This window comes from Bos indicus x Bos taurus, chromosome 3 (genome assembly GCF_003369695.1).
Source record: "Bos indicus x Bos taurus breed Angus x Brahman F1 hybrid chromosome 3, Bos_hybrid_MaternalHap_v2.0, whole genome shotgun sequence".
Classification (NCBI taxonomy): Eukaryota; Metazoa; Chordata; class Mammalia; order Artiodactyla; family Bovidae; genus Bos; species Bos indicus x Bos taurus.
Window position 1 is genome coordinate 117,767,859 of NC_040078.1, and position 19,942 is coordinate 117,787,800.

General features: G+C 47.9%; 1 protein-coding gene across 4 annotated transcripts in view; it reads left to right on the forward strand.

Annotated features, from left to right (window-relative positions):
- TRAF3IP1 (TRAF3 interacting protein 1) overlaps positions 1–19,942 on the forward strand; it is a 60,353-nt gene that overhangs the window by 24,678 nt on the left and 15,733 nt on the right. For 3 of the 4 annotated variants that reach the window (XM_027538095.1, XM_027538094.1, XM_027538092.1), the window contains 3 exons: positions 1,236–1,359; positions 1,552–1,588; positions 4,112–4,188. In XM_027538095.1, coding sequence (XP_027393896.1) covers positions 1,236–1,359; positions 1,552–1,588; positions 4,112–4,188 — 238 coding nt within the window. The remainder of the gene's footprint in view (positions 1–1,235; positions 1,360–1,551; positions 1,589–4,111; positions 4,189–19,942) is intronic. The other variant, XM_027538093.1, reaches the window with a different exon arrangement.

Here is a 19,942-nt window from a genome sequence, read left to right on the forward strand (position 1 = left end):
CTGGGGACTTTTTGTGGCATCGGGACTGGGGCATACGTGGAGACAAGGCGCCCGGCGTCCAGCTGGGCACAGGGCCAGGGTGCTGCTGAGCCTCCTACAGAGGACAGGCCACCCACCCCAGAGGTCCGCAGAGCCAGGAGAGGCAGGGTGTGTTCACGGGCGCCCCCAGGGCACGAGGTGAAGGGTCCAGTCAGCCTCGCGTGGACTGTTCTCCAGCCAGAGATGGGAAGACTCTGGGGTGGGGTGGGGTGGTCACAGAGCAGGGGCTTGGATTCGGGGCTGAGCGTCTGCTGTCTGCGGCGGTGACCAGGTCCCGCCGTAGGCCTGTGGCTGAGAGAGGGATGCGGGAGCATGTGGGGGCCCCAGAGCCCAACGACTAGGCGGGGCCTTTCCAGCACTGGGAACCCCCCAGAGTTAAGGTAGCAGCCCGGAGCGCAGCGTGAGCCCTGGGGCTGGCTGGTGAGGACCATCAGGGCTGGGGTCGAGGGCGAGAGCGCTGGTTCTCAGAGAAGCTCAGTCCGTTCCGTTCAGTCGCTCATCCTGTCCAACTCTTTGCAACCCCATGGATAGCAGCACGCCAGGCTTCCCTGTCTGTCACTAACTCCCAGAGCTTGCTCAAACTCATGTCCGTTGAATTGGTGATGCCATCCAGCCATCTCATCCTCTGTCAAATGACAGACAACATTCATCTGTTGTCAGAGAAGCTCAGACAACACGAAATTTAGAGCTGGCCAATTTCAGGGAGCGTAGCTAGAAGCCAGGGAAAGCACAGGGAAAACCACGCCCTCGCCTGCACCTGGAGAGTGGAGGCCTGGAGGCAGCGGTGCTGGAGGGCTCGGGAGGCCCGGCTCCCCAGGGCACAGGGGGGAGGATGGGGCCAGAGTGGAGGCCTGGAGGGGCAGCGGCTGCCTGAGGGCTCGGGAGGCCCGGCTCCCCAGGGCACAGCGGGGAGGATGGGGCCAGAGCGGAGGCCTGGAGGGGGTCAGCGGCTGCCTGAGGGCTCGGGAGGCCTGGCTCCCCAGGGCACAGGGGGGAGGATGGGGCCAGAGTGGAGGCCTGGAGGGGCAGCGGCTGCCTGAGGGCTCGGGAGGCCTGGCTCCCCAGGGCACAGGGGGGAGGATGGGGCCGGGGGGAGACTTGGGGAGGACTGGGCACACAGTTCCAGATGCCTGGGGTTGATGGGGGCGCATGGTCGGGAGAAGGTTTCTAACGGAACCCAGTTTCTCTTCGTTTAGGATGGGGAGCGGTAAAACCGTGTCCAACGTGATCACCGAGTCGCAGAACTCTGACAACGAGGATGATGATCAGTTTGTGGTGGAAGCCGCCCCGCAGCTCCCCGAGATGTCAGAGCTCGAAATGGTGGGTGAAGCGCCACACGCCGGGCCGAGTCCTCCCGCCCTGAGATCTGTGTGCACAGAGTTCCCTCTGAAGTTTCAGTTAGTTTTCCGCCCTCTTTAACCCGGTCCCTCCCCTGATGAGATCCACGCGGGCATGGTCTTGGGATCTCAGCAAGCCTGAGCCTCCGTTTTCTCTGCTTTCTCTCCCGCTCAGGCCCAGGTGGTGGAACTGGAGGAAGGCGAGAAGCACGGTGAGTCGTGGGCCGCTGCGCGTGCCCCGGGGTGTGCCCTCTGTGCTCTGAAAGGGCCTGGTGACGTGAGCTTGGTCTGCCGCGGTTTGCCCAGGGGTCTGAGTAGCAGTAAAGAGGATGCCGTGGGCACCGATGCCTCCTTGGTGTGTGGTTCATCCTGGGGACGATGGAAGCCACTGGGGGTGGGGGCAGGACCTGGAGGTCAGCAGTGGGCAGCTGTGGAGATGACATCCCTTCTTACCCACACGGTTAGACCATGGGATTGGAGGACTCCTGAGGTCCCCTCCAGATCGACAGTTCCGTAATACTGTTTTCTTCCCAAGCAGCGTCTTCTTTTTTTTTTGCCGGCCACACCACGAGGCAAATGGGGTCTTAGTGCCCCATCGGGGATTGAACCCCTGCTCCCTGTGTTGGGAGTGCAGCGTCTTCACCCCTGTACACGAAGCAGGTCCCCACAATGTCTTCTTTTAGTTTAAACGTTTGTGAAGGCTGAGAGAGTAGTCTGGTGACCCTGGGCTAGCATGCAGCTCTTGCAGTGAGCGGTCGTCTTGTCTTACCTCCGTCTCCACCCAAGGTGACCCCCCACTCCCCACACTTTTCAGGTCCTGGAGAGCATCGTTTCTGCTGTAAGTGTGTGTGTGTGTGTTTTAAGAATAATGCCCATATTTCTATTATTGCCTATAAAAAGCAGTCATTCCTGCCTTTTATATCATCTAGTGCTTGTTTTTCCCCAGTTGTTTTGTGTTTGTTTCCTAGTTCTTTGAGTCAGAATCCAGGTAAGGTCCCTGTGTTTGCAGCTGACTGATCTAACTCTGAATTCTCTCTGTAGGATCCCCCTCCCACCCCATCCCACTTGTGATTTATCTGCTGAAGAGGCTGGTTGCTTGTCCTTTAAGTTTCCTCACGGTTGGGTGCTGCTTGTTACCCACCGTTGTCGTGGTTTTTTTTCTCACGTTCCTCTGTTCCTATGAATTGGTTCTAGAGACCTGGTCAGATTCGGTTTGCTTGGACGAGAGCAGGCGGTGGTGGTGGTGTTGGCTCTTGGTCACGCCTGCTGTCTCTGTGCCCAGACGTGGGTCTCACTCTGTTACTCCGTGGGGGTTGTGGGGGGTGGCCTTCTCGTCCCCACCCCCCAGCACATTTTGGTTGGTGACTCCACCTTGTCAGGCTTTCCCTCCCCTGGTGTTTGCTGCTCCACGCTCCCCCTTTATTGATGGGTTTTCCTCACAGGGCATTTGTCTCCTGGCACCTTGAGCGCTGACTGATGAGGGCTGTGCTGGTGGTGATGGTGGTTTTGATGTCGTTCTGACGTCACGGCTTTAACGCGCTTGATGCGTTTTGCTTCAGTCCACCTAAGTTTTCTCCGTGTCCTCTGCCCGTGTTTGCCCAGTAGACTCTGAGGCTTCCTGGTTTCTGGTGGGACAAAGGTTTTAGGCTCTTTTCTGTACTTCCTTCCTGCCCCGTATCTCCAAGGAGCCTGGTCGCACGTTACTTTTGGGTTGGTTATTGCATCTAGGGGTTTTCTTACTTTTTCCTAAGAAAGTCAAATCCTGAGTTCATGTAGGTATTTTCACTTTAGACTTATGATTTATGTTTTCCCCAAGTTCTTTGATTTGTCCGTGGACATCTCTGCTCGTGCCAGCAATTCTGGCTCCCAACACTTGCAGCCGTGTGTTTCTTTATCCTGCGTTTCACACACTCAGCGATTTTCAACTGCACTGCCAGTGGTTAACCGGAGTGGGGAATGGCAGCCCCCTCCCGTGTTCTTGCCTGGAGAATCCCATGGACAGAGGAACCCAGTGTTCTTGCCTGGAGAATCCCATGGACAGAGGAACCCAGTATTCTTGCCTGGAGAATCCCATGGACAGAGGGACCTGGCGGGCTACAGTCCACGGGGTCGCTGAGAGTCGGACATGACTGAGCAACTGAGCACAGACAGCAGCAGTGGCTAACACCCGTGTGCCTACTGAGGACACGTCAGGGTGCTCCTGGCAGATCTGATTGCCTTCTGGTTCTTAGTAGCCGCCCCCTTAGGGAGCACAGCCAATGGCTCTGTTTTTAAGTGGTAAAATAACTCTTCTCTGTTAGGTTATACATACCGATATGATACTGCTACGTTTATAGTTTTCTTTTGCTTTTGATCTTTAGGGTTTAAAATTTTTGATTTAATTTTGGTTTATTAATGTAAAATAGTCACATGGTTCCAAGGTCAAACGTGCCAAACAAGGTATATTCAAATGATTTTTCATATGGTATTTATCTCATGACTAATCCTTTTTTAAAAAAATAATAAAAAAAGAGTTGATGCTCTTTCTCCAATATAAAGAAATATTAGTACTTAGTCTAAAACAGGCTGAAAGAGTCGCTTTGCTTTTTTATCTTGTAAAGAGTATTTGAAGCTGTTTCAGTATAGAAAGAGAAAGAATCTTAGCATTCATTCCTCCTCACCCCACCCGCACTTAGAGTAAGCTGGCTCCTTAGGGCAGAGAACTGCTTTAACATTAAACCACTGATTTCCAACAGGAGGACTTGTCAAAAAAATTCTGGAGACTAAGAAAGATTATGAGAAGTTGCAGCAGTCATCCAGACCTGGAGAGAAGGTAACGAAATGACTTCTGTACACACTGGCATTTAGCCTCTGTTTCACACATTTGCCTTCAAGACTAGGTGCACCCTTCAGATCCTGTGACTATCGGTGACGTCAGTGGACATGTTTACAAGCCTCCCCCCGCTGCCCCCCAGTTGGCAGGAGAGATGACGCGGGGCTCTGGGGGCCTAATGTCGCTCCTCTGCACCCACGTCTAGTCCCGTCCTGGGTCCGGGGTGGTGGCCTCCCTCGGCCTGCGCTGACCCCGTGCCAACCCCTTCCTGCCCAGCACGCCCCTTCTCCCTGCGCAGTGGGGGCAGGCAGGCTATCCATCCGCGCGACCCCAGCTGGTGACAGAGCGGGAGTCTGGGAAGTTTTCAGATCTGACTTGAGCACGCGTGCCGTCTGTGTCTGGTCTCCCAGCTGCCTCCCTTCCAGGTGTATGGCTTGGCTCTGTTAGGACCCCTGCCTCCCTCCCTCCAGCCCCTGCCCTGGGGCACGTGACGCGGGGTGAATACCTGCAGCCCAGGTGGTAAGCCTCAGATGCCACCAAGAGCTTTCCATCTTAACGCCTCAAAAAATAAGAATAAATCTTCACTTCTGGGGTTTTTTAACGTAAGTTTCTGGGTTTCTTAGCTTTGTCAGGAGCCAATAATCCAGTAAGTTTATATGCAGACACTCACGCAGCCGTTTCTCTTTCCTTCTAGTTGGATTAACGGTTATTTATTTTAGATAATTCTGCTTAATATATCCTGGTTTGTCACGAAGATCTGGCCTGAAGCAGCTGCAAGGAGACCTGTAGGGCTGAAACCCCCCGTTAGAGGGAGCCCCTTGCACCAGTAACAGGAGGAGAGCGTGGTCGCCCGCTCTTCTCACAGGGGAAAAGCCCTTTCTGCCGTCCGCGGTCTGTCGCTGTGGACTTTCCCTGGGTCGTCGTCCTTCTCGTGAGCCTGCAGAGCTGTCCGCTGTCCCGGCAGTGTTTGTGCAGACCTGTCGGAAACCTCCAGTGTGTGCCTCAGGCTGTTACTGTAGGTAACCTTTGAAGCTTCAGTTGGTTTAAATTTTATAGCTCTTTGTTTTTATGCAAAGCACACTAGGCCTGTGTTTCGGTTTCCTCTGAAAGTAAATTTCAGATGGGTAGGTCTCTTGCCTTCCGAAGATAAAAGGGAAAAAATTCCTTTGTTCGGTGAACATTCGCTGCTTTGAAAAGTATAGTTAGTGAGCGTTTTTAAAGCTGGGGGTGAAAAAAAAAGAAAAAAAAATAAAGTTGGGGATGATGTGTATTATAGTCGGGTGGGAAAACCCAGCAAGTTTTTCTGCTTTTTTTCTTTGGTATGTTATAGACGTCACATTTACATTTATTTAACTTCTAAAATATCTTAATTAGATTTTATAAAAATAAATGAAAATGTGTAGGAAAAGCTGAAGTCCTTTCTGGGCTTGCTTCAGTCCTGTTCTCACTAGGGTAGCCACTAAGATGGATTCGGTGTGATGCCTCCTTCCTGTGGGTTTGGAACCTCAGCTTGTTGCTTGCAGCTTTCTTCAGCTTGGAGTTTCTGAGACCCTGCCCGTTTTGATGCCTGTAGGTCTAGTTTATTCATTTTAATTGATGAATGGTATTCCAGTGTTTGTTAGTAATCAGTTCCTTCACTGATGGGCACTTCGGGTTTTCCAGCCTTTCGCTGTTGTGCAGGGCGCTTCCGTGGGCTCCTTTGCGTGTGTCCTGGCACATAAGAGCCAGTGTTGGTCTCCAGCAGTGATCAGCAGATGTTTTCTGTAAAAGGCCAGACAGTAAATACTTGAGGCTTGAGAGCCACATGGTGTCTGCCGCAGCTTCTCAGCTCTGCTGATGCCTCCACAGGCAGCTGTTGCGTAGACACTGGTGCGTGACGGCGTGTCTGCGTCCCCATAAAGCTGTATCACAACAGCAGGACCTGGCCTCGGCCTGTGGTTTGCGCCCCCCACCCCCACTCTCGAGGCAGTGCCAGAACTGGAATCTCTCTGCCAGAACACGGGAAGGGCTTCAGTTTCACCAGGCTCCATGGAGGCTTTGCTGACTTGTTCTCTCAGTGGAATGAAAGTCCCTGTTTTCACACATCTCTGTGGCTAGAGCCGATAATGAACATGCCCACGGCCCTCAGAAGTGGCCTGTGTCCTCCGTCACCCGTTTCCTCCCTCCACCCCGCCATCCCCAGCAACCGATCACCTTCCTTCTGTTGCTGTAGTTTAGTTTGATTTCCCAGAATTGTATGTGAATGGACTCATTTGGCATACACTCTTTATTGGGTCTGGTTCCTTTTACTGGCCACGATTATTCTGCAGCGTGTCCATGTCGCAGTGTGTGTCGACACCTCACTTCTCTCACCGCCGAATGGATGAACTGTGCTGTGCTTACCCTTTTATCAACCGGGGAGCATTTGGGTTGCTTCTAGTTTGGGATGATTCCAGATAAAGCTGCTGTGGACAAGTCTGTGTGGACAAGTACCTTCGTCCAGCTGGGTAAACAGTTACGAGGGGACTGCTGGGTTGGGTGGTAAATGTGTGTTCAGCGTTTAAAAAAAACTGCCGGGCTGTTTTCCAGAGTGGTTGCACCACTTACCTTCTGACTAGCAGTTGAGTTCCAGTTCCTCCACGTCCTCATCAGCACTTGATACAGTCAGTTTCTAAAAATGTCTTGTGGTTTTGATTTGCATTTTCTTAGTTGCTGACGATATTAAATATCTTTTCTTTGCTTATTTTCCATTCTTATATCTTCTTTGGTAAAGTGTCCACATTTTTTTTTGCCCCTTTGAAAGTTAGGCTGGTTGTATTCTTACTGTTGAGTTCTGAGAATCCTTCATATATTCTGGACATAAGACTCTTATCAGATACGGTGCATAAATGTTTTCTTCTAGTCCAGGGCTTGTTTTTTCCTTCGCTTAAAAGTGTCTTTCAAACAGCAGAAGTTTAAAGTTTTAAAGCAGTCGAACGTTGGTGTTGTATCCCAGAAGTCTTGCCAAACCCTCGGTCACAGAGGTTTCTTCTTATATTTTCTGGAGATTTTATAGTTTAGGTTTTATATTTTGAGTTGATTTTTGTATAGAATGCAAGGTATGGATTGAAGCTTATTTATTTTTGCATATGGTAACCAGATGTTTCAGCGTCATTTGTTAAATTGTCATACTTAGCAATTTTTCCTGGCAGATCAGAGGGCTGTGCAACTGAATCTTTTTGTTTCTTTTTATTAATATAAATTCGCATTTGCCGTCGCTTCCTCTCTGCTAGGGCCACTTTGTGTTCATTGCTGTGGTCCTCACGTCAACCCTCTGATGTTGGTTCAGTCACTCCACTGCTAGGTCCTTCTCTTCTCGCTGTTTTCTTAGTATCGGAGCCTCTGAGTTGCTAGCTTTTCTGTTCTCTCAAACTAATCCTTTAGACTATTTAGTGGAATAATGTGCACCACTTCAGCTTTCATTATATTTGGTCAGATCTTCGTTGCTAAGGGGTCTGTGAAGTGACCCCTTAATTCCAGGCATCCATGTGCTTAGCTAGCAATGAGAGGTTCCATTATACAGAGGTTCCATCATACAGACCAAAACTTGCCAGATTTTCTCACTGCCTGGCATGGGCAGAAAATGACAGTTTTGCAGGGCACTTGGGTTAAATGGTGGAGGCCGCCTGCCTGGCTAAGGGCTGAGGGTTCTGGAACTGGCACATCTACCACATGTGGGCTGCTCACAGGGAAGGAAGCTTTGCTATTAAGAAGGGAGATCAGTACTACTCTACCTCAATTAACAACAAATAAACCAAAACCCCACTAAAAGAAGAAAAGAAGGGTGAGCAGGCACAGGAGCCAGCCAGGAGTCCCTTCCACAGTGTTTCTCTAGGAAATTGCTTATTTCATGCCCATTTTACAAAGTCATGGCAAAAAGATGCTTCAAGATACTTTGTGATTTAAGAAATTGGTCTATAGTTATAGTTCTTCTTTCCAAAAATTTTGTGTTTTTTTTGCTTTGATAAGACTTTGAAAAAACTATTGAAAGAGACACTGTAGCAAAGAATTAGCTTTAGGTTCTGTAGGTACTGACTTCTGTTTTCCTTTCACTGATTTCTACTCTCTTCTTCCTCTTAATTTCTTCAGGTGTTTACTTTTTCTAGCCTCTTGAGTAAAAGACACTTAACTCATTTGTTTTTAGTCTTCGTCATCTTCAACAAATATATTTAAGACTATACATCTCCCTTTAAGCATGTTTTATCCTTAAATTAAAATTTTTTAAATACTAAAAACTCCTTGAATTTTAGTATAAAGTAGTTGGTTGTTATTTCTTCTTTAGCACATGAGCTATTTGGGAGTTTGGTTTTTAGCTTTTAAACACAGAGGTTTTTTTATTTAAGTTTATTTTTTAAATTTCCCAATATCTAGTATTACCGTATTTTCAAAGAACGTGGTTTCTGTGATGTTGATTATTTGGAATGGAGACTTTCTTTGTGGCCTAGTTTGTGGTCGGTTATTATAAATGTTGCTTTCATGGCTGTAGAGTATGTCTTCTTTTTCTCTTTGGGGTCGGTCCACACTTCAGCGTACACTGTGGATTTCATGGAGAGGCGATTGAAAGACTGTCTATTTGTAGGCCATATCTACCTGTGGTCACTCTTGATTTATATGTATTAATCATAATATTAATTGTTTATCTTTTCCAGCTCATTCAAAAATTCAAATAGTGTTTTCTCTGCTCTCACATAGCTTGTAGTGTGCCCTGAGTTTCGGTACTTTGTACTTTTTTGGAGGGAGTGTTTTTTTCCAATGCTAAGGAAATACATATTTGTAATCTGGGCATCTCTCCAGCCTGTCTTTGAAGTTGTGTTGGAAGAAAAGCCCTTTCTTATTGTGCTAATGGACTTGAGGAATACATTATGGAATAAATATGTGAGTCGGATTGCTTTGAGCATTTTTCTCCTCATCCGGACTTACTTGCTCTCTTTTCAAGAGGAAATATAAACTTTGTTAATAGAAAGATATTGGCTCATGCCAAGCATTTTTTTTCCTTCAAATTTATGAAGCTTTTGAAAAAACAGCTAGAAAAGCAGTTTTACTACAGTGTTTTTTATGCTTTAAAAGTGCTTGCTTTTCAAGCTTTATAAATGAAGATGCTTTGGAGTAATAACAGCGGTGTCAAAGACTCACTCACTCTAAAGCACTGTTTAAAGATTTCTCACTCCTAATTTCTCAGTCTCCTTTTATAGAATCTTCTCTTGGGTGCTATTTTTTTTTTTTTCATTTTATATCTGTTCTGTGACTGTAAACTTCAGCTGCTTTCTTTTTCATTTAAATTCTTTATATTGAAATAGGCTCAGAGAGTCTCCTTCTCTTTGTAGATTTCCTTCTCTTCATTTATTTAAAGTTTTGGTGGGTTCTCTTCATCTTCTTGGTCGCATGAACCACGTGCTGTACTGGGGCTGCTAGAAGTCATCCATCCTCACAGACCAGAACCTGCGTGTGTGCCGAAATGGACCTCCAGATGTTGTTTTGGTGCCCTTCTGAAGGAAAGCAGTCATAAGGGCCCGTGTAACACCCACCTGTCAGTACAGATTGTGGGTGACTGTCTCCAAGAAGCTCTTGTCTGGGAATTTGAGAACCTCTCGTATCGTGAAATGGCTCTTGATGGATAAAATGACCATATCACAAACATGTTACATTTTAATGGTAATAAACAGAATATAGCTAACAGTAATCACCTAAACACTTACACAGAAGTCAGGGGTTCGGGTCATACACTCGCTTTGGTGATCTGAATAGATCTGAAATAGTCATTTCTTACTTTGGTGGCTAGATGGTGCAATTTCATTACAGATTCCGTAACCCTGTTAGGAAAATGCGGTTCCACATCCTCGCTAACTGAAGTTCTGTACCTGACAGACGTGTTTTTCGTTTGGAAGTTTATGGTCCTGGTCTTATTGGATGTTCTTATACTAGGAATATTGTTCCCATTTAAATTGCTGTGATAGAGATAAAAGGGACATGTGCTGCGATATGTCTAGACTGATGAGACTTTTAATAGCTGAACTGGGAAACCACTGAAATTCATTTTAATCATGAAGAGTTATAGGGCTTTTGTATTTATTTATTTAGAAATAAGCTGATAGTTTTATGTTTTCTAATACACAGGCTGGAGAGTCTGGATTTTGGATATAAAATTGAATTGTCACCACAAAATCATCAGCAGTATTGCTTCAGAATATTTACAGATATATGCCTTGGTTATATTATAGACCACAGAAATGATTTGTTGTTGCTCAGTGGCTGAGTCGTGTCCGACTCTTTACAAGCCCATGAACTGCAGGGCACCAGGCTTCCCTGTCCTTTACCATCTCCTGGAGTTTCCCTCCTCCTGCCTGGGCTGGCCCGCTGGTCCCTGCGGCGCAGCACGGGGCAGCCTTGCGGGCGGGCGTCTCTGCGGGTCGGGGGTGACAGAGGCAGAGCCGTGGTCCCGCTCATGTCCCGTGATCTCAGCACTGCGCTCAGAGCCCCGCCCGGTACCACAGACCACGTGCACTGGGCCCTCTGCACCCGTGGGTTCCGAACCCAGGGATCCAGCCAGCCTCAGACGGAAGATATCTGGAGGGAGAAGTGATTCCAGAAAGTTCCAAAAAGCAAAACTTAAATTTGCGGTGCTGGCAACTGTTTATGTAGCATTTACACTGTATTCCAGGGCTTCCCTGGTGGCTCAGATGGTAAAGCGTCTGCCTACAATGGGAGAGACCTGGGTTCAATCCCCGGGTCGGGAAGATCCTCTGGAGAAGGGAATGGCGACCCACTCCAGTATTCTTGCCTGGGAAATCCCATGGGTGGAGGAGGCTGGTAGGCTACAGTCCATGGGGTTGCAAAGAGTCAGACACAAACGAGCAACTTCACTTCTTTCTAAGGTCATCTGAAATATGATGTCTCTTCCTGCCAAAACCATGACATGCTTTTAGAAGAAAACAAACAACCTGGGTCAGTAAAATTTAAGTCCTTTATTCCTCTGAATGGGATTTAGCAGTAAATAATATAATACAGGATAGGCCTGGACCATGGAAATAGCCTGTATTTGGTATTATAAATACCATATTTATAATTCAGTATTATAAATAATCTAGAGGTGATTTAGGCAGCCCACTCCAGGACTCTTGCCTGGAAAATCCCATGGACGGAGGAGCCTGGTGGGCTGCAATCCTTGGGGTCGCTAAGAGTCGGGCACGACTGAGCGACTTCACTTTCACTTTTCACTTTCATGCATTGGAGAAGGAAATGGCAACCCACTCCAGTGTTCTTGCCTGGAGAATCCCAGGGACGGGGGAGCCTGGTGGGCTGCCGTCTATGGGGTCGCACAGAGTCGGACATGACTGAAGTGACTTAGCATAGCATAGCATTAGAGGTGATTTAAAGTATATGAGGGGATGTGCTAGGTTATGCAAATACTTTCACGTTTTATATAAGGGACTTGAGCGTCTGAAGACTTTGAGGTGTGTACGGGGTCCCTGAACCCATCCCCAAATGCCCGGGGAGCCCGCACTGCTGAGGGACTTGGTCTGGGTGACTGTGTCCTTGGCCGAGGTCTCCCGCCCCAGGCCCAGGTGCCAGCTCTCCCAGCCCCTCCTGGGCAGAGCTTGTGCGCGGCCTGGGGACCCATCGCAGGCTCACCAGAAGCCGCCCGCCCTGCAGGGGCAGGGCCTGTGCTGCGTGCATGAAGCAGAGCCACTCGTTCCCTCTAGAGCCGTTTGAATCCCGAGGTCCTGTAATTACTCATCTTCCCTTGAAACAAAAAGGTGTATTTCCTGGCAGCTATTCTTATTCTTAGTTATTTTTGTCCTCCCTAAAACATGCCTAATCTGTGGTTACTGTTTTAGGTGAGAAACACTTTTAGTTTTCTGGCCCCATCTCTTTATCGTTCCTTCTGACTTGAAAACAAAGCAGCTCCCTGGGAAGTGCTGTTGCTGGAGGAAACAGACCTGGATGCATGAGTTAGGTTTTCCCGAGTTTTTTATGTAATCTGGGTGGAATGGCTGTCTTGGAGGGACTGAGATAGAGTATGGCCCAAGGGTGCAGCTCTGGCTCTGTCTCCGGGGTCCAGGTCACAGGGATGTTTCAGAGTCAAGGAAAACTAAAAAGGCTTGGCATTAAAATGCTTCGATTTCTTACTTTATAGCCGCAGTGCGTGTACAATTTTTCATATTGCAGCACTGTCAAGGTTTTCTGATCAAAGTCTCCAGAACGTTCCTTCTGGCCAAAGACCCCTCCCACCAGGTGGAACCCTTTGATGACTGATAAAGCCTTTCCGTCTTCCTGTTGTCACAGAGGCCAAGACGGACGGCCACTTAGTGGAGGGCTTGTGTAATGTCAGGGCTTTGCTCTACGTAAGCTATAAATTTCAGAGAATATTCTTAAATCCCTTAAAGAGAGAAAAGATGTTAAAGCAGCAATGTGTTTATTTTAGACGTTGCTATTTATAAATTATTTACAAATAAAATACACTGTGTCTTAAGACTCTTTCAAGTATACTCCATACGTGTTATAAAAGGTTTATTTGTTAGGTTTTGGTACTCAGGAGTAATTTCCACATATTAATAGTTTGGGTTTCTCGGTAGCTTTAAAAAGCTTGATTGTGGTACAAGTAGGGTCATTTGCAGTGAAAAATGATGGATGATTATATTGTAATAGTAACAGCCGAGTAAAGCAAAGCAAATGGCTTTTAAACAATTTTAAAAGCTACTTGTGAAGAAAAGCAGATTTAGAAGCAGGTCAACCATTTAAGGTTGTGAGGGGCGCTGTTGAGAACTTTCAGATGCTTCAGAGACGACCGACGGGGGAGTGTCGTGTGAGAAAGGAGCGTGTGTCGTGGTCCTCCCGCTCGGGACCCCTGCCCCACTCCTGCACTGGTCCTCTGGTGAGTCTCGGCTTCACCTCTAGCCCCCGGGGCAGTGAAGCCGGCTCGGGTTCCAGGGAAGGAAGGCCTTCTGCGAAGCCCGTCCTGGAAGTGGTGGCCGTGATCACCAGGTCCCAGAGCTGGTGGGCTTCTGTTAATGTGCCAGACCCCGAACACGTGCCTGTATGGGGCCACAGTGAGTGTCACAGGACTCTTGCACTTGGAGAAAAGTTGCATATAAGGGACAAAGAAATTCTGTACTCTGAGAACAGATTGCAGGTATCACCCCCAGATAACGTTCCTGAACAGTTTCTCTGAACAGGTCCATTCTCCATCCCTGCAGCAGGACCACCCCACCCTGCCCAGGAAGTGAGGGGACACCTCCTCAGCATCGTGGCCATCCTGGGTGGGGACTGCCCAGAAGGGAGGCCTGCTCTTCTCGCCGTGTCCCGTCACGTGGCACGTGTCTCATCTGTCCCGTTACGGCTGCTGCGCCCTTGGGTGTCTTCTCCACTGTCCCGTTCTTCTGTAATTCATGCTCCACGGTGGGGAGGTACTTCCCAACCCCATAGGTAGGTATCCCGTTCTTCTGTAATTCATGCTGCACGGTGGGGAGGTACTTCCCAACCCCATAGGTAGGTATCCCGTTCTTCTGTAATTCATGCTGCATGGTGGGGAGGTACTTCCCAACCCCATAGGTATCCCGTTCTTCACTAATTTTCAGTTTGATTCTTTATGTCACCGTGGGCTCACCACGGTTTCCAACTTTATTCTATCATTATTTTTACACTCAAATTGCCTCTGATTCGGCCAGTGGGGCTCCTTCAGATAGGCTCCTGTGCCCCTTCATTCTGCCCGTGTTGTTCCTGGAGCCCTTCCTTACTCTCTGGCCCACCAGAACGTCATAGGCTTTTCCTGTGCTGTCCCAGCCCTGGCGTGAGCCGTTTCCTCCTGGTTCCTTTCAGTGGAGGATGGTATTTAGAAACCACGGTCTGCTCCCTAGGGGTGCTCACTGCTTTTCAAGTGTTTCTTCTCTCAGGCCCTCTCGTTGGTCAGAGCTACAGATGAGAAGTGTGTATGAGTGTTAATGTGTACACACACGGCAGGGTTTATTCCTCGTGTGTGTGTGTGCGCGCGCCAGCTTTTCCCCTTTCTGTATTTTCATTTCCCTTCTCCAACAATGTGAAACCTGGCTCTCATTGTCCTTCATAGATGAACCCATAACGTGAATCCCCCTTGTGTGTAACCCATCTCCCATTGCTGCTGTTACCCCTGGCTATGTGGCTTCACCCATCTGGGCTCCAGTGACCGTCACTGGAACGCCAGGGTGGCCGCTCCCCTGCGGGTGGGCTCCCGGTCACTCCTGGACTAGACCGTCCCTGCATGGGTGCCTTCTCTGCACAGTCAGTTCTGGTTATTCATTTCCTTTAAATTATCAAGCTTATTGCAAAGAAGCTTTTGATAGAATCCGTTTAAATGTCTGCTTTGTTTGTAGTTTGGTTTTGTTCTTCTTTTAAAGTTAGTAGTACTACTTGCTTGTGCTTCTCTGTTTCTCCAGAAATTTGTCCGTCAGTCTCTTAAAGCACCAGCTTGTCTCTTCGTTCTCCTTCTCACTGAGCCCCCCAGTTTTCTTTATCTCCTGCCTCTGTTCGTTGGGTTTATTCTGTTGTTGCTTTAAATTAAGCTGGACCCTTGTTGCCCTTGTTTTTGTTGTCGTTCAGTCGCTCAGTCGTGTCTGACTCTCTGTGACCCCACGGACTGCAGCACACCAGGCTTCCCTGTCCATCACCAACTCCTGGGGCTTCTAAACTCACGTCCATCGAGTCGGTGATGTCATCCAAACATCTCATCCTCTGTCGTCCCCTACTCCTCCTGCCTTCAATCTTTCCCAGCATCTTTTGGGTCTTTTCCAATGTGTTGGCTCTTCACATCAGGTGGACAAAGTATTCCTTCCAAAAGCATATTCAGGGTTGATTTCTTTTAGGATTGACTGGTTTGCTCTCCTTGCATTCCAAGGGACTCTCGAGTCTTTGCCAGTGCCACAATTTGAAGGCATCAATTTTTGGTGCTTAGCCTTTTTTATTGTCCAGCTCTCACATCCACACATGACTGCTGGGAAAACCATAGCTTTGTCTATACGGACCTTTGTAGGCAAAGTGATGTCCCTGCTTTTTAATACACTGTCTAGGTTTGACATTGCTTTTCTTCCAAGGAGCAAACATCTGTTAATTTCGCGACTGCAGTCTCTGTTCACAGTGATTTTGGAGCCCAAGAAAATAAAGTCTGTCTGTTTCCATTGTTTCCCCACCTCTTTGCTGTGAAGTGATGGAACTGGATGCCTTGATTTTAGTTTTTTGAATGTTGAGTTTTAAGCTAGCTTTTTGACGCTCCTCTTTCACCTTCATCAAGAGGCTCTTTATTTCCTCTTTGTTTTCTGCCATAAAAGTGGTGTCATCTGCATATCTGAGGTTACTGGTATTTCTCCCGGCAATCTTGATTCCAGCTTGTGCTTCACCCAGCCCCGCATTTCACGTGATGTACTCTGCATAGAAGTTAAATAAGCAGGCTGACACTATACAGCCTTGACGTACTCCTTTCCCAATTTGGAATCAGTCCGTTGTTCCATGTCTGGTTCTAACTGTAGCTTCTTGACCTTGACCTTGATTCCTACAGTTACTGGTTTTTACTTAGCCTCTTTTTAACCTTAATGTTAACTTGTTTTATGATGATAAGTTATCTGGTTTTAAAAGTCAGTGTTCATTCGTTCATCAGCCACTTCATTCATCCCATGCCACATCCTGGCCACTGCTCTAGGTGTCTCATCAGAAACGGATGCTAACTGTTATCAGATATCTTTTGGCAGCTGTTGAGATGATCACATATCAATAGAGTTCCTGATGTTGAGCAGTTCTTACATTCCTAAAATGATCTTTGCTTTGGTGTTCAGTCGTGTCTTTGCTTGCTCATAGATAATTATCTGTCGCCTACAAAACTATATTCACTTTACTGATATTTTCAAATGGAAATTTGTATCTGTGTTCCAGTGAAATTAACCTGGAGTGTCTGTGCTCCTCCCATACACGGGGCTCAGCTCGCCGCCCCTACCCCGGGAAGCCCCAGGAGGAACTCTGGGACAGCTGCCCCAGGGCTCTCAGTGATGTCCCAGAGCTGAGGTCTGTCCCTCTGTGCTTGCTTGAGTTTTGTCCGTGGGAGGCAGGCGGGGCGGCGGTCTGGAGGGTACTGTAGGGGCCTCCTCCTCCCTGGATTTGTGCAGGTGGCCTTGGCTGCGGCTATCTGAAGGCGATCCCAGCCTGGTGGGCCATATCAGGACCTGTCAATAGAAAGCCCCCAATCGGGTCCCTGCCCACATGTCCCCTCTTCAGAGGGGCGTTGCCTGTCTGCTGGCTACACTGGTCCTCCATGCAGCCATCACCCACCAGTCTCTGGCCCGACTATTCTCTTCCTGACATCAGTCGCCATGAAGAATGCAGGAACTGTAGGGAAAGACTTGTCGAATTCTAGGGTGTATCTTTGGGTTGACTTTTGGTTGCTGGAGGCACAACTAATAATGAGTCCCAGCTTGAGCCCAACCTCACCATGATGTCTACATCCACGCTCCTGCCTCAGGGGTTTGTGGGACCCCACTTCCTGTATTTGAATGTCCTTTGCTCTTCCTGTCCTTGGGCACACTCCTTATGTTCATTGCTAATTCTGTGAAGTTCATTTACTGCTGAGATCTCTGATATTCTGGCTGCTTCCAATTACAGGTCTTAATTCTTCTCCAGCTCACATGCCAACCAGGAAATCCACTGGGTTCCCGTTGCCCAGTAATGGCCTTTTGGGATTAATGGTTAATTTGGCTGTGATTGTTTTATCTGATATCTTTGGAGCTGTGGTCTGAATTTAGAAGTACAAATATATAAAAATGAAACTGGAGCCAAACTTGTAAGAAAAGATGGGAGAAATAGGCTCAATAGAAAAAATGATAAATATTTTAGAAGAATTTAAAATGGCGGATTCTGCTAGTTAAGAGAGGGATGGAAAGGAAAAGCAAAATAATTTAATAATCCTAATGCGTGTTGCCAGCCATGATTGGGGAGAGAGAAAAATACTTTTAAAGTGTATTTTTAAACTTAGGTTCATTCGCTGCCACTGCCTGTATCATGGGAGGCAATTGTAAATCATAAAGCACGTGAACTTCAGAACCTTGTATCCTTTGAAATTTACTTAAGGTGCATCTGCTCAGAGCAGTCTGTGCATGAGACCCATCCAGAGAGAGTTTGTTAGATACTGGTGCTGGGTCTGCCCCAGACCCACGGGTCGGTCTTTGGCCAGGATGCCGGGGTGGATGTGTTTGAAACATTCTCAGCTGATTCAGAGGTACAGCTGGGAACACGACGATACCTTTGATTGAAACATTCCCAGGTGATTCGGAGGCACAGCCGGGAACTTGTCGGTACCTTTGAGCTTCTGCTCCAGGTGGTCACTCGCCCCTGGGGGCGTGAGGTGGGGCTGCTTAACCTGTGCTTCCGGTACCTGCCACAAGGGCTCAGAAGGCCCGGGGCCTTCACGCTTGGGGAGGAAGGAGCCCTCCACTGCCCCCTCCTCCTGGACCTGGCTCATGTGGGGCGGAGCTGGGAGCTACGCGCTTGAGGAGACCTAAAAGCCTAATTCTAACCAACAGTGCGCACCCCACGTGCGCTGCACCCCGCGTGCGCTGCACCCCCGCCTGCGCTGCACCTGGCCTGCGCCCCGCGTGCGCTGTGTGTCCCTGCACGGCGCCTTCCTCCTGCTGACGTGCGGGGGGTGTGTCTGCCCAGCTTGCTGTGTCGGGGGTGGGGGAAGGGCTGTGTCCTGTGGGCCGTGGCTTGCATGAGCCCAGCCCCTCCACCCTTATACGCTTACCCCAGGGCTCTCCCCGCTTGCCCAAGGTGACAGCATCCTAACAGTATTTTTTTTTTTTTTTTTACAAGAAATGCCTGCACATACCTTTTTAATCTCTGAGCTCCTGAGAAATCTAAATAGCAAATACAGGATTGTAAAGAGGCTAAGGGAACGTGAGATGTAAAGAAAATGGCGTAAAGGGATGTTAGTGACTTTGTCCTTGAGGATTTATCAGTCGCCTCTTTAAATGTGGGCACTGTTGCCGTGGAGATGTCATGGATGGAAAGCACGGCCCTCCTGGGAATGTCTTCTCTAGATTTAAATTCCTCTGCGTGCTCAATTCCAGTTTCCTCCGCCTGGCACCTCTGGTCTGGTTATCTGAGGGTACTCCTGGAGTCATCTGTCCTCTTTATAAAATTTTGGGCCATGGCTTTTCTTGCCTCGATGGCAGGGCTCAGTAGGAGGCTTGGCAGGTTTCCAGAATTCTGTCTCCATGGAACTTCTAGGCCAGATGGGCAGCTTGGAGCCCAGGAGTTTGCCTTCCCCCCCTCCTATTAGCGTTTTCTTACTGTATCTGGGTGCTCCAGCGTTGGGAGCATATGTATGTGGTTGCTGTAATCCCTTGAGGAGTTGACCACTTGTATGCCGTATGTCATTATATACTGGCCATTTTGGTCGCTTGTTGCAGTTACTGGCTTAAAGTCTATTCGGTCTGCCAAAAGTATAGATACCCCTGCTCTCCTTTGGCTTCTATTTTTGTGGAATATCTTTTTCTGTCCCTTCACTTTGAGCCTCTGTATGTCTTTACAGATGAAGTGAATCTCTTGTAGGCAGCAGATACTTGAGTCCTGCTTTATCTCTCCCACCCACTCTCTGCCTTTCCCCGCCCCCAGTTTACTGAGATATAATTGACATGTAGCACTGTGTACTTTTAAGGTATACAGCATAATGACTTGACTTAAATATACTGATATAATTGCCAGAACAGGTTAGCTAACATCCATCATCTCATATAGATAGAAAAAAAGAAGGAAATCTTTTCCTGTTGTTGAGAACTCTTAGGGTCTACTCTGCTAACAGCTGTCATATATGACGTACACTGTTCACTGTAGTCCTCACTGAACAGCACGTTCCAGTATTTATTTGTCTAATAACTGGAATTTGGTGCCTGCAGTTCCCTCTCCCCTCACCCCCTACCATACAGGACTTGTCTTTCTCTTGTCTTTTAGATTGGGAAATTTAATCCATCTACATGTAGAATAATTGTGCATTTGAAATCCTATAACATGATGCTGTTAAAATGCTGCTCTCAACTCAGCAGTGGCCACAGGACTGGAAAAGATCAATTTTCATTCCAGTCCCAAAGAAAAGAAAGGAAGTGAAGTCGCTAAGTCATGTCCAACTCTTTGTGACCCCACGGACTGTAGTCTACCATGCTCCTCCATCCATGGGATTTCCCAGGCAAGAGTACTGGAGTGAGTTGCCATTTCCTTCTCCAGGGGATCTTCCTGAACCAGGGATTGAGCCCGGATCTCCCACATTGTAGGCAGATGCTTTACCGTCTGGGCCACTGGGTAAGTCAGTCCCAAAGAAGGGCAATGCCAAAGACAGTTCAAACTACTGCACAATTGTACTCATTTCACATACTAGCAAGGTAATGCTTAAAATCTTTCAAGCCAGGCTTCAACAGTACATGAACCTAGAACTTGCAGATGTACAGGCTGGGTTTAGAAAAGACACAGGAACCAGGGATCAAATTGCCAACATCTGTTGGATCATAGAAAAAGCAGGAGAATCTATTGATTATGCCAAAGCCTTTGTGTGGATCACAACAAACTGTGGAAAGTTCTTTAAGAGACGGGAATACCAGCAGCCCACCTTACCTGCCTCCTGAGAAACCTGTATGCAGGTCAAGAAGCAATAGTTAGAACCAGACATGGAACAATGGACTGGTTCCAAATTGAGAAAGGAGTTCATCAAGGGTGTATATCGTCACCCTGC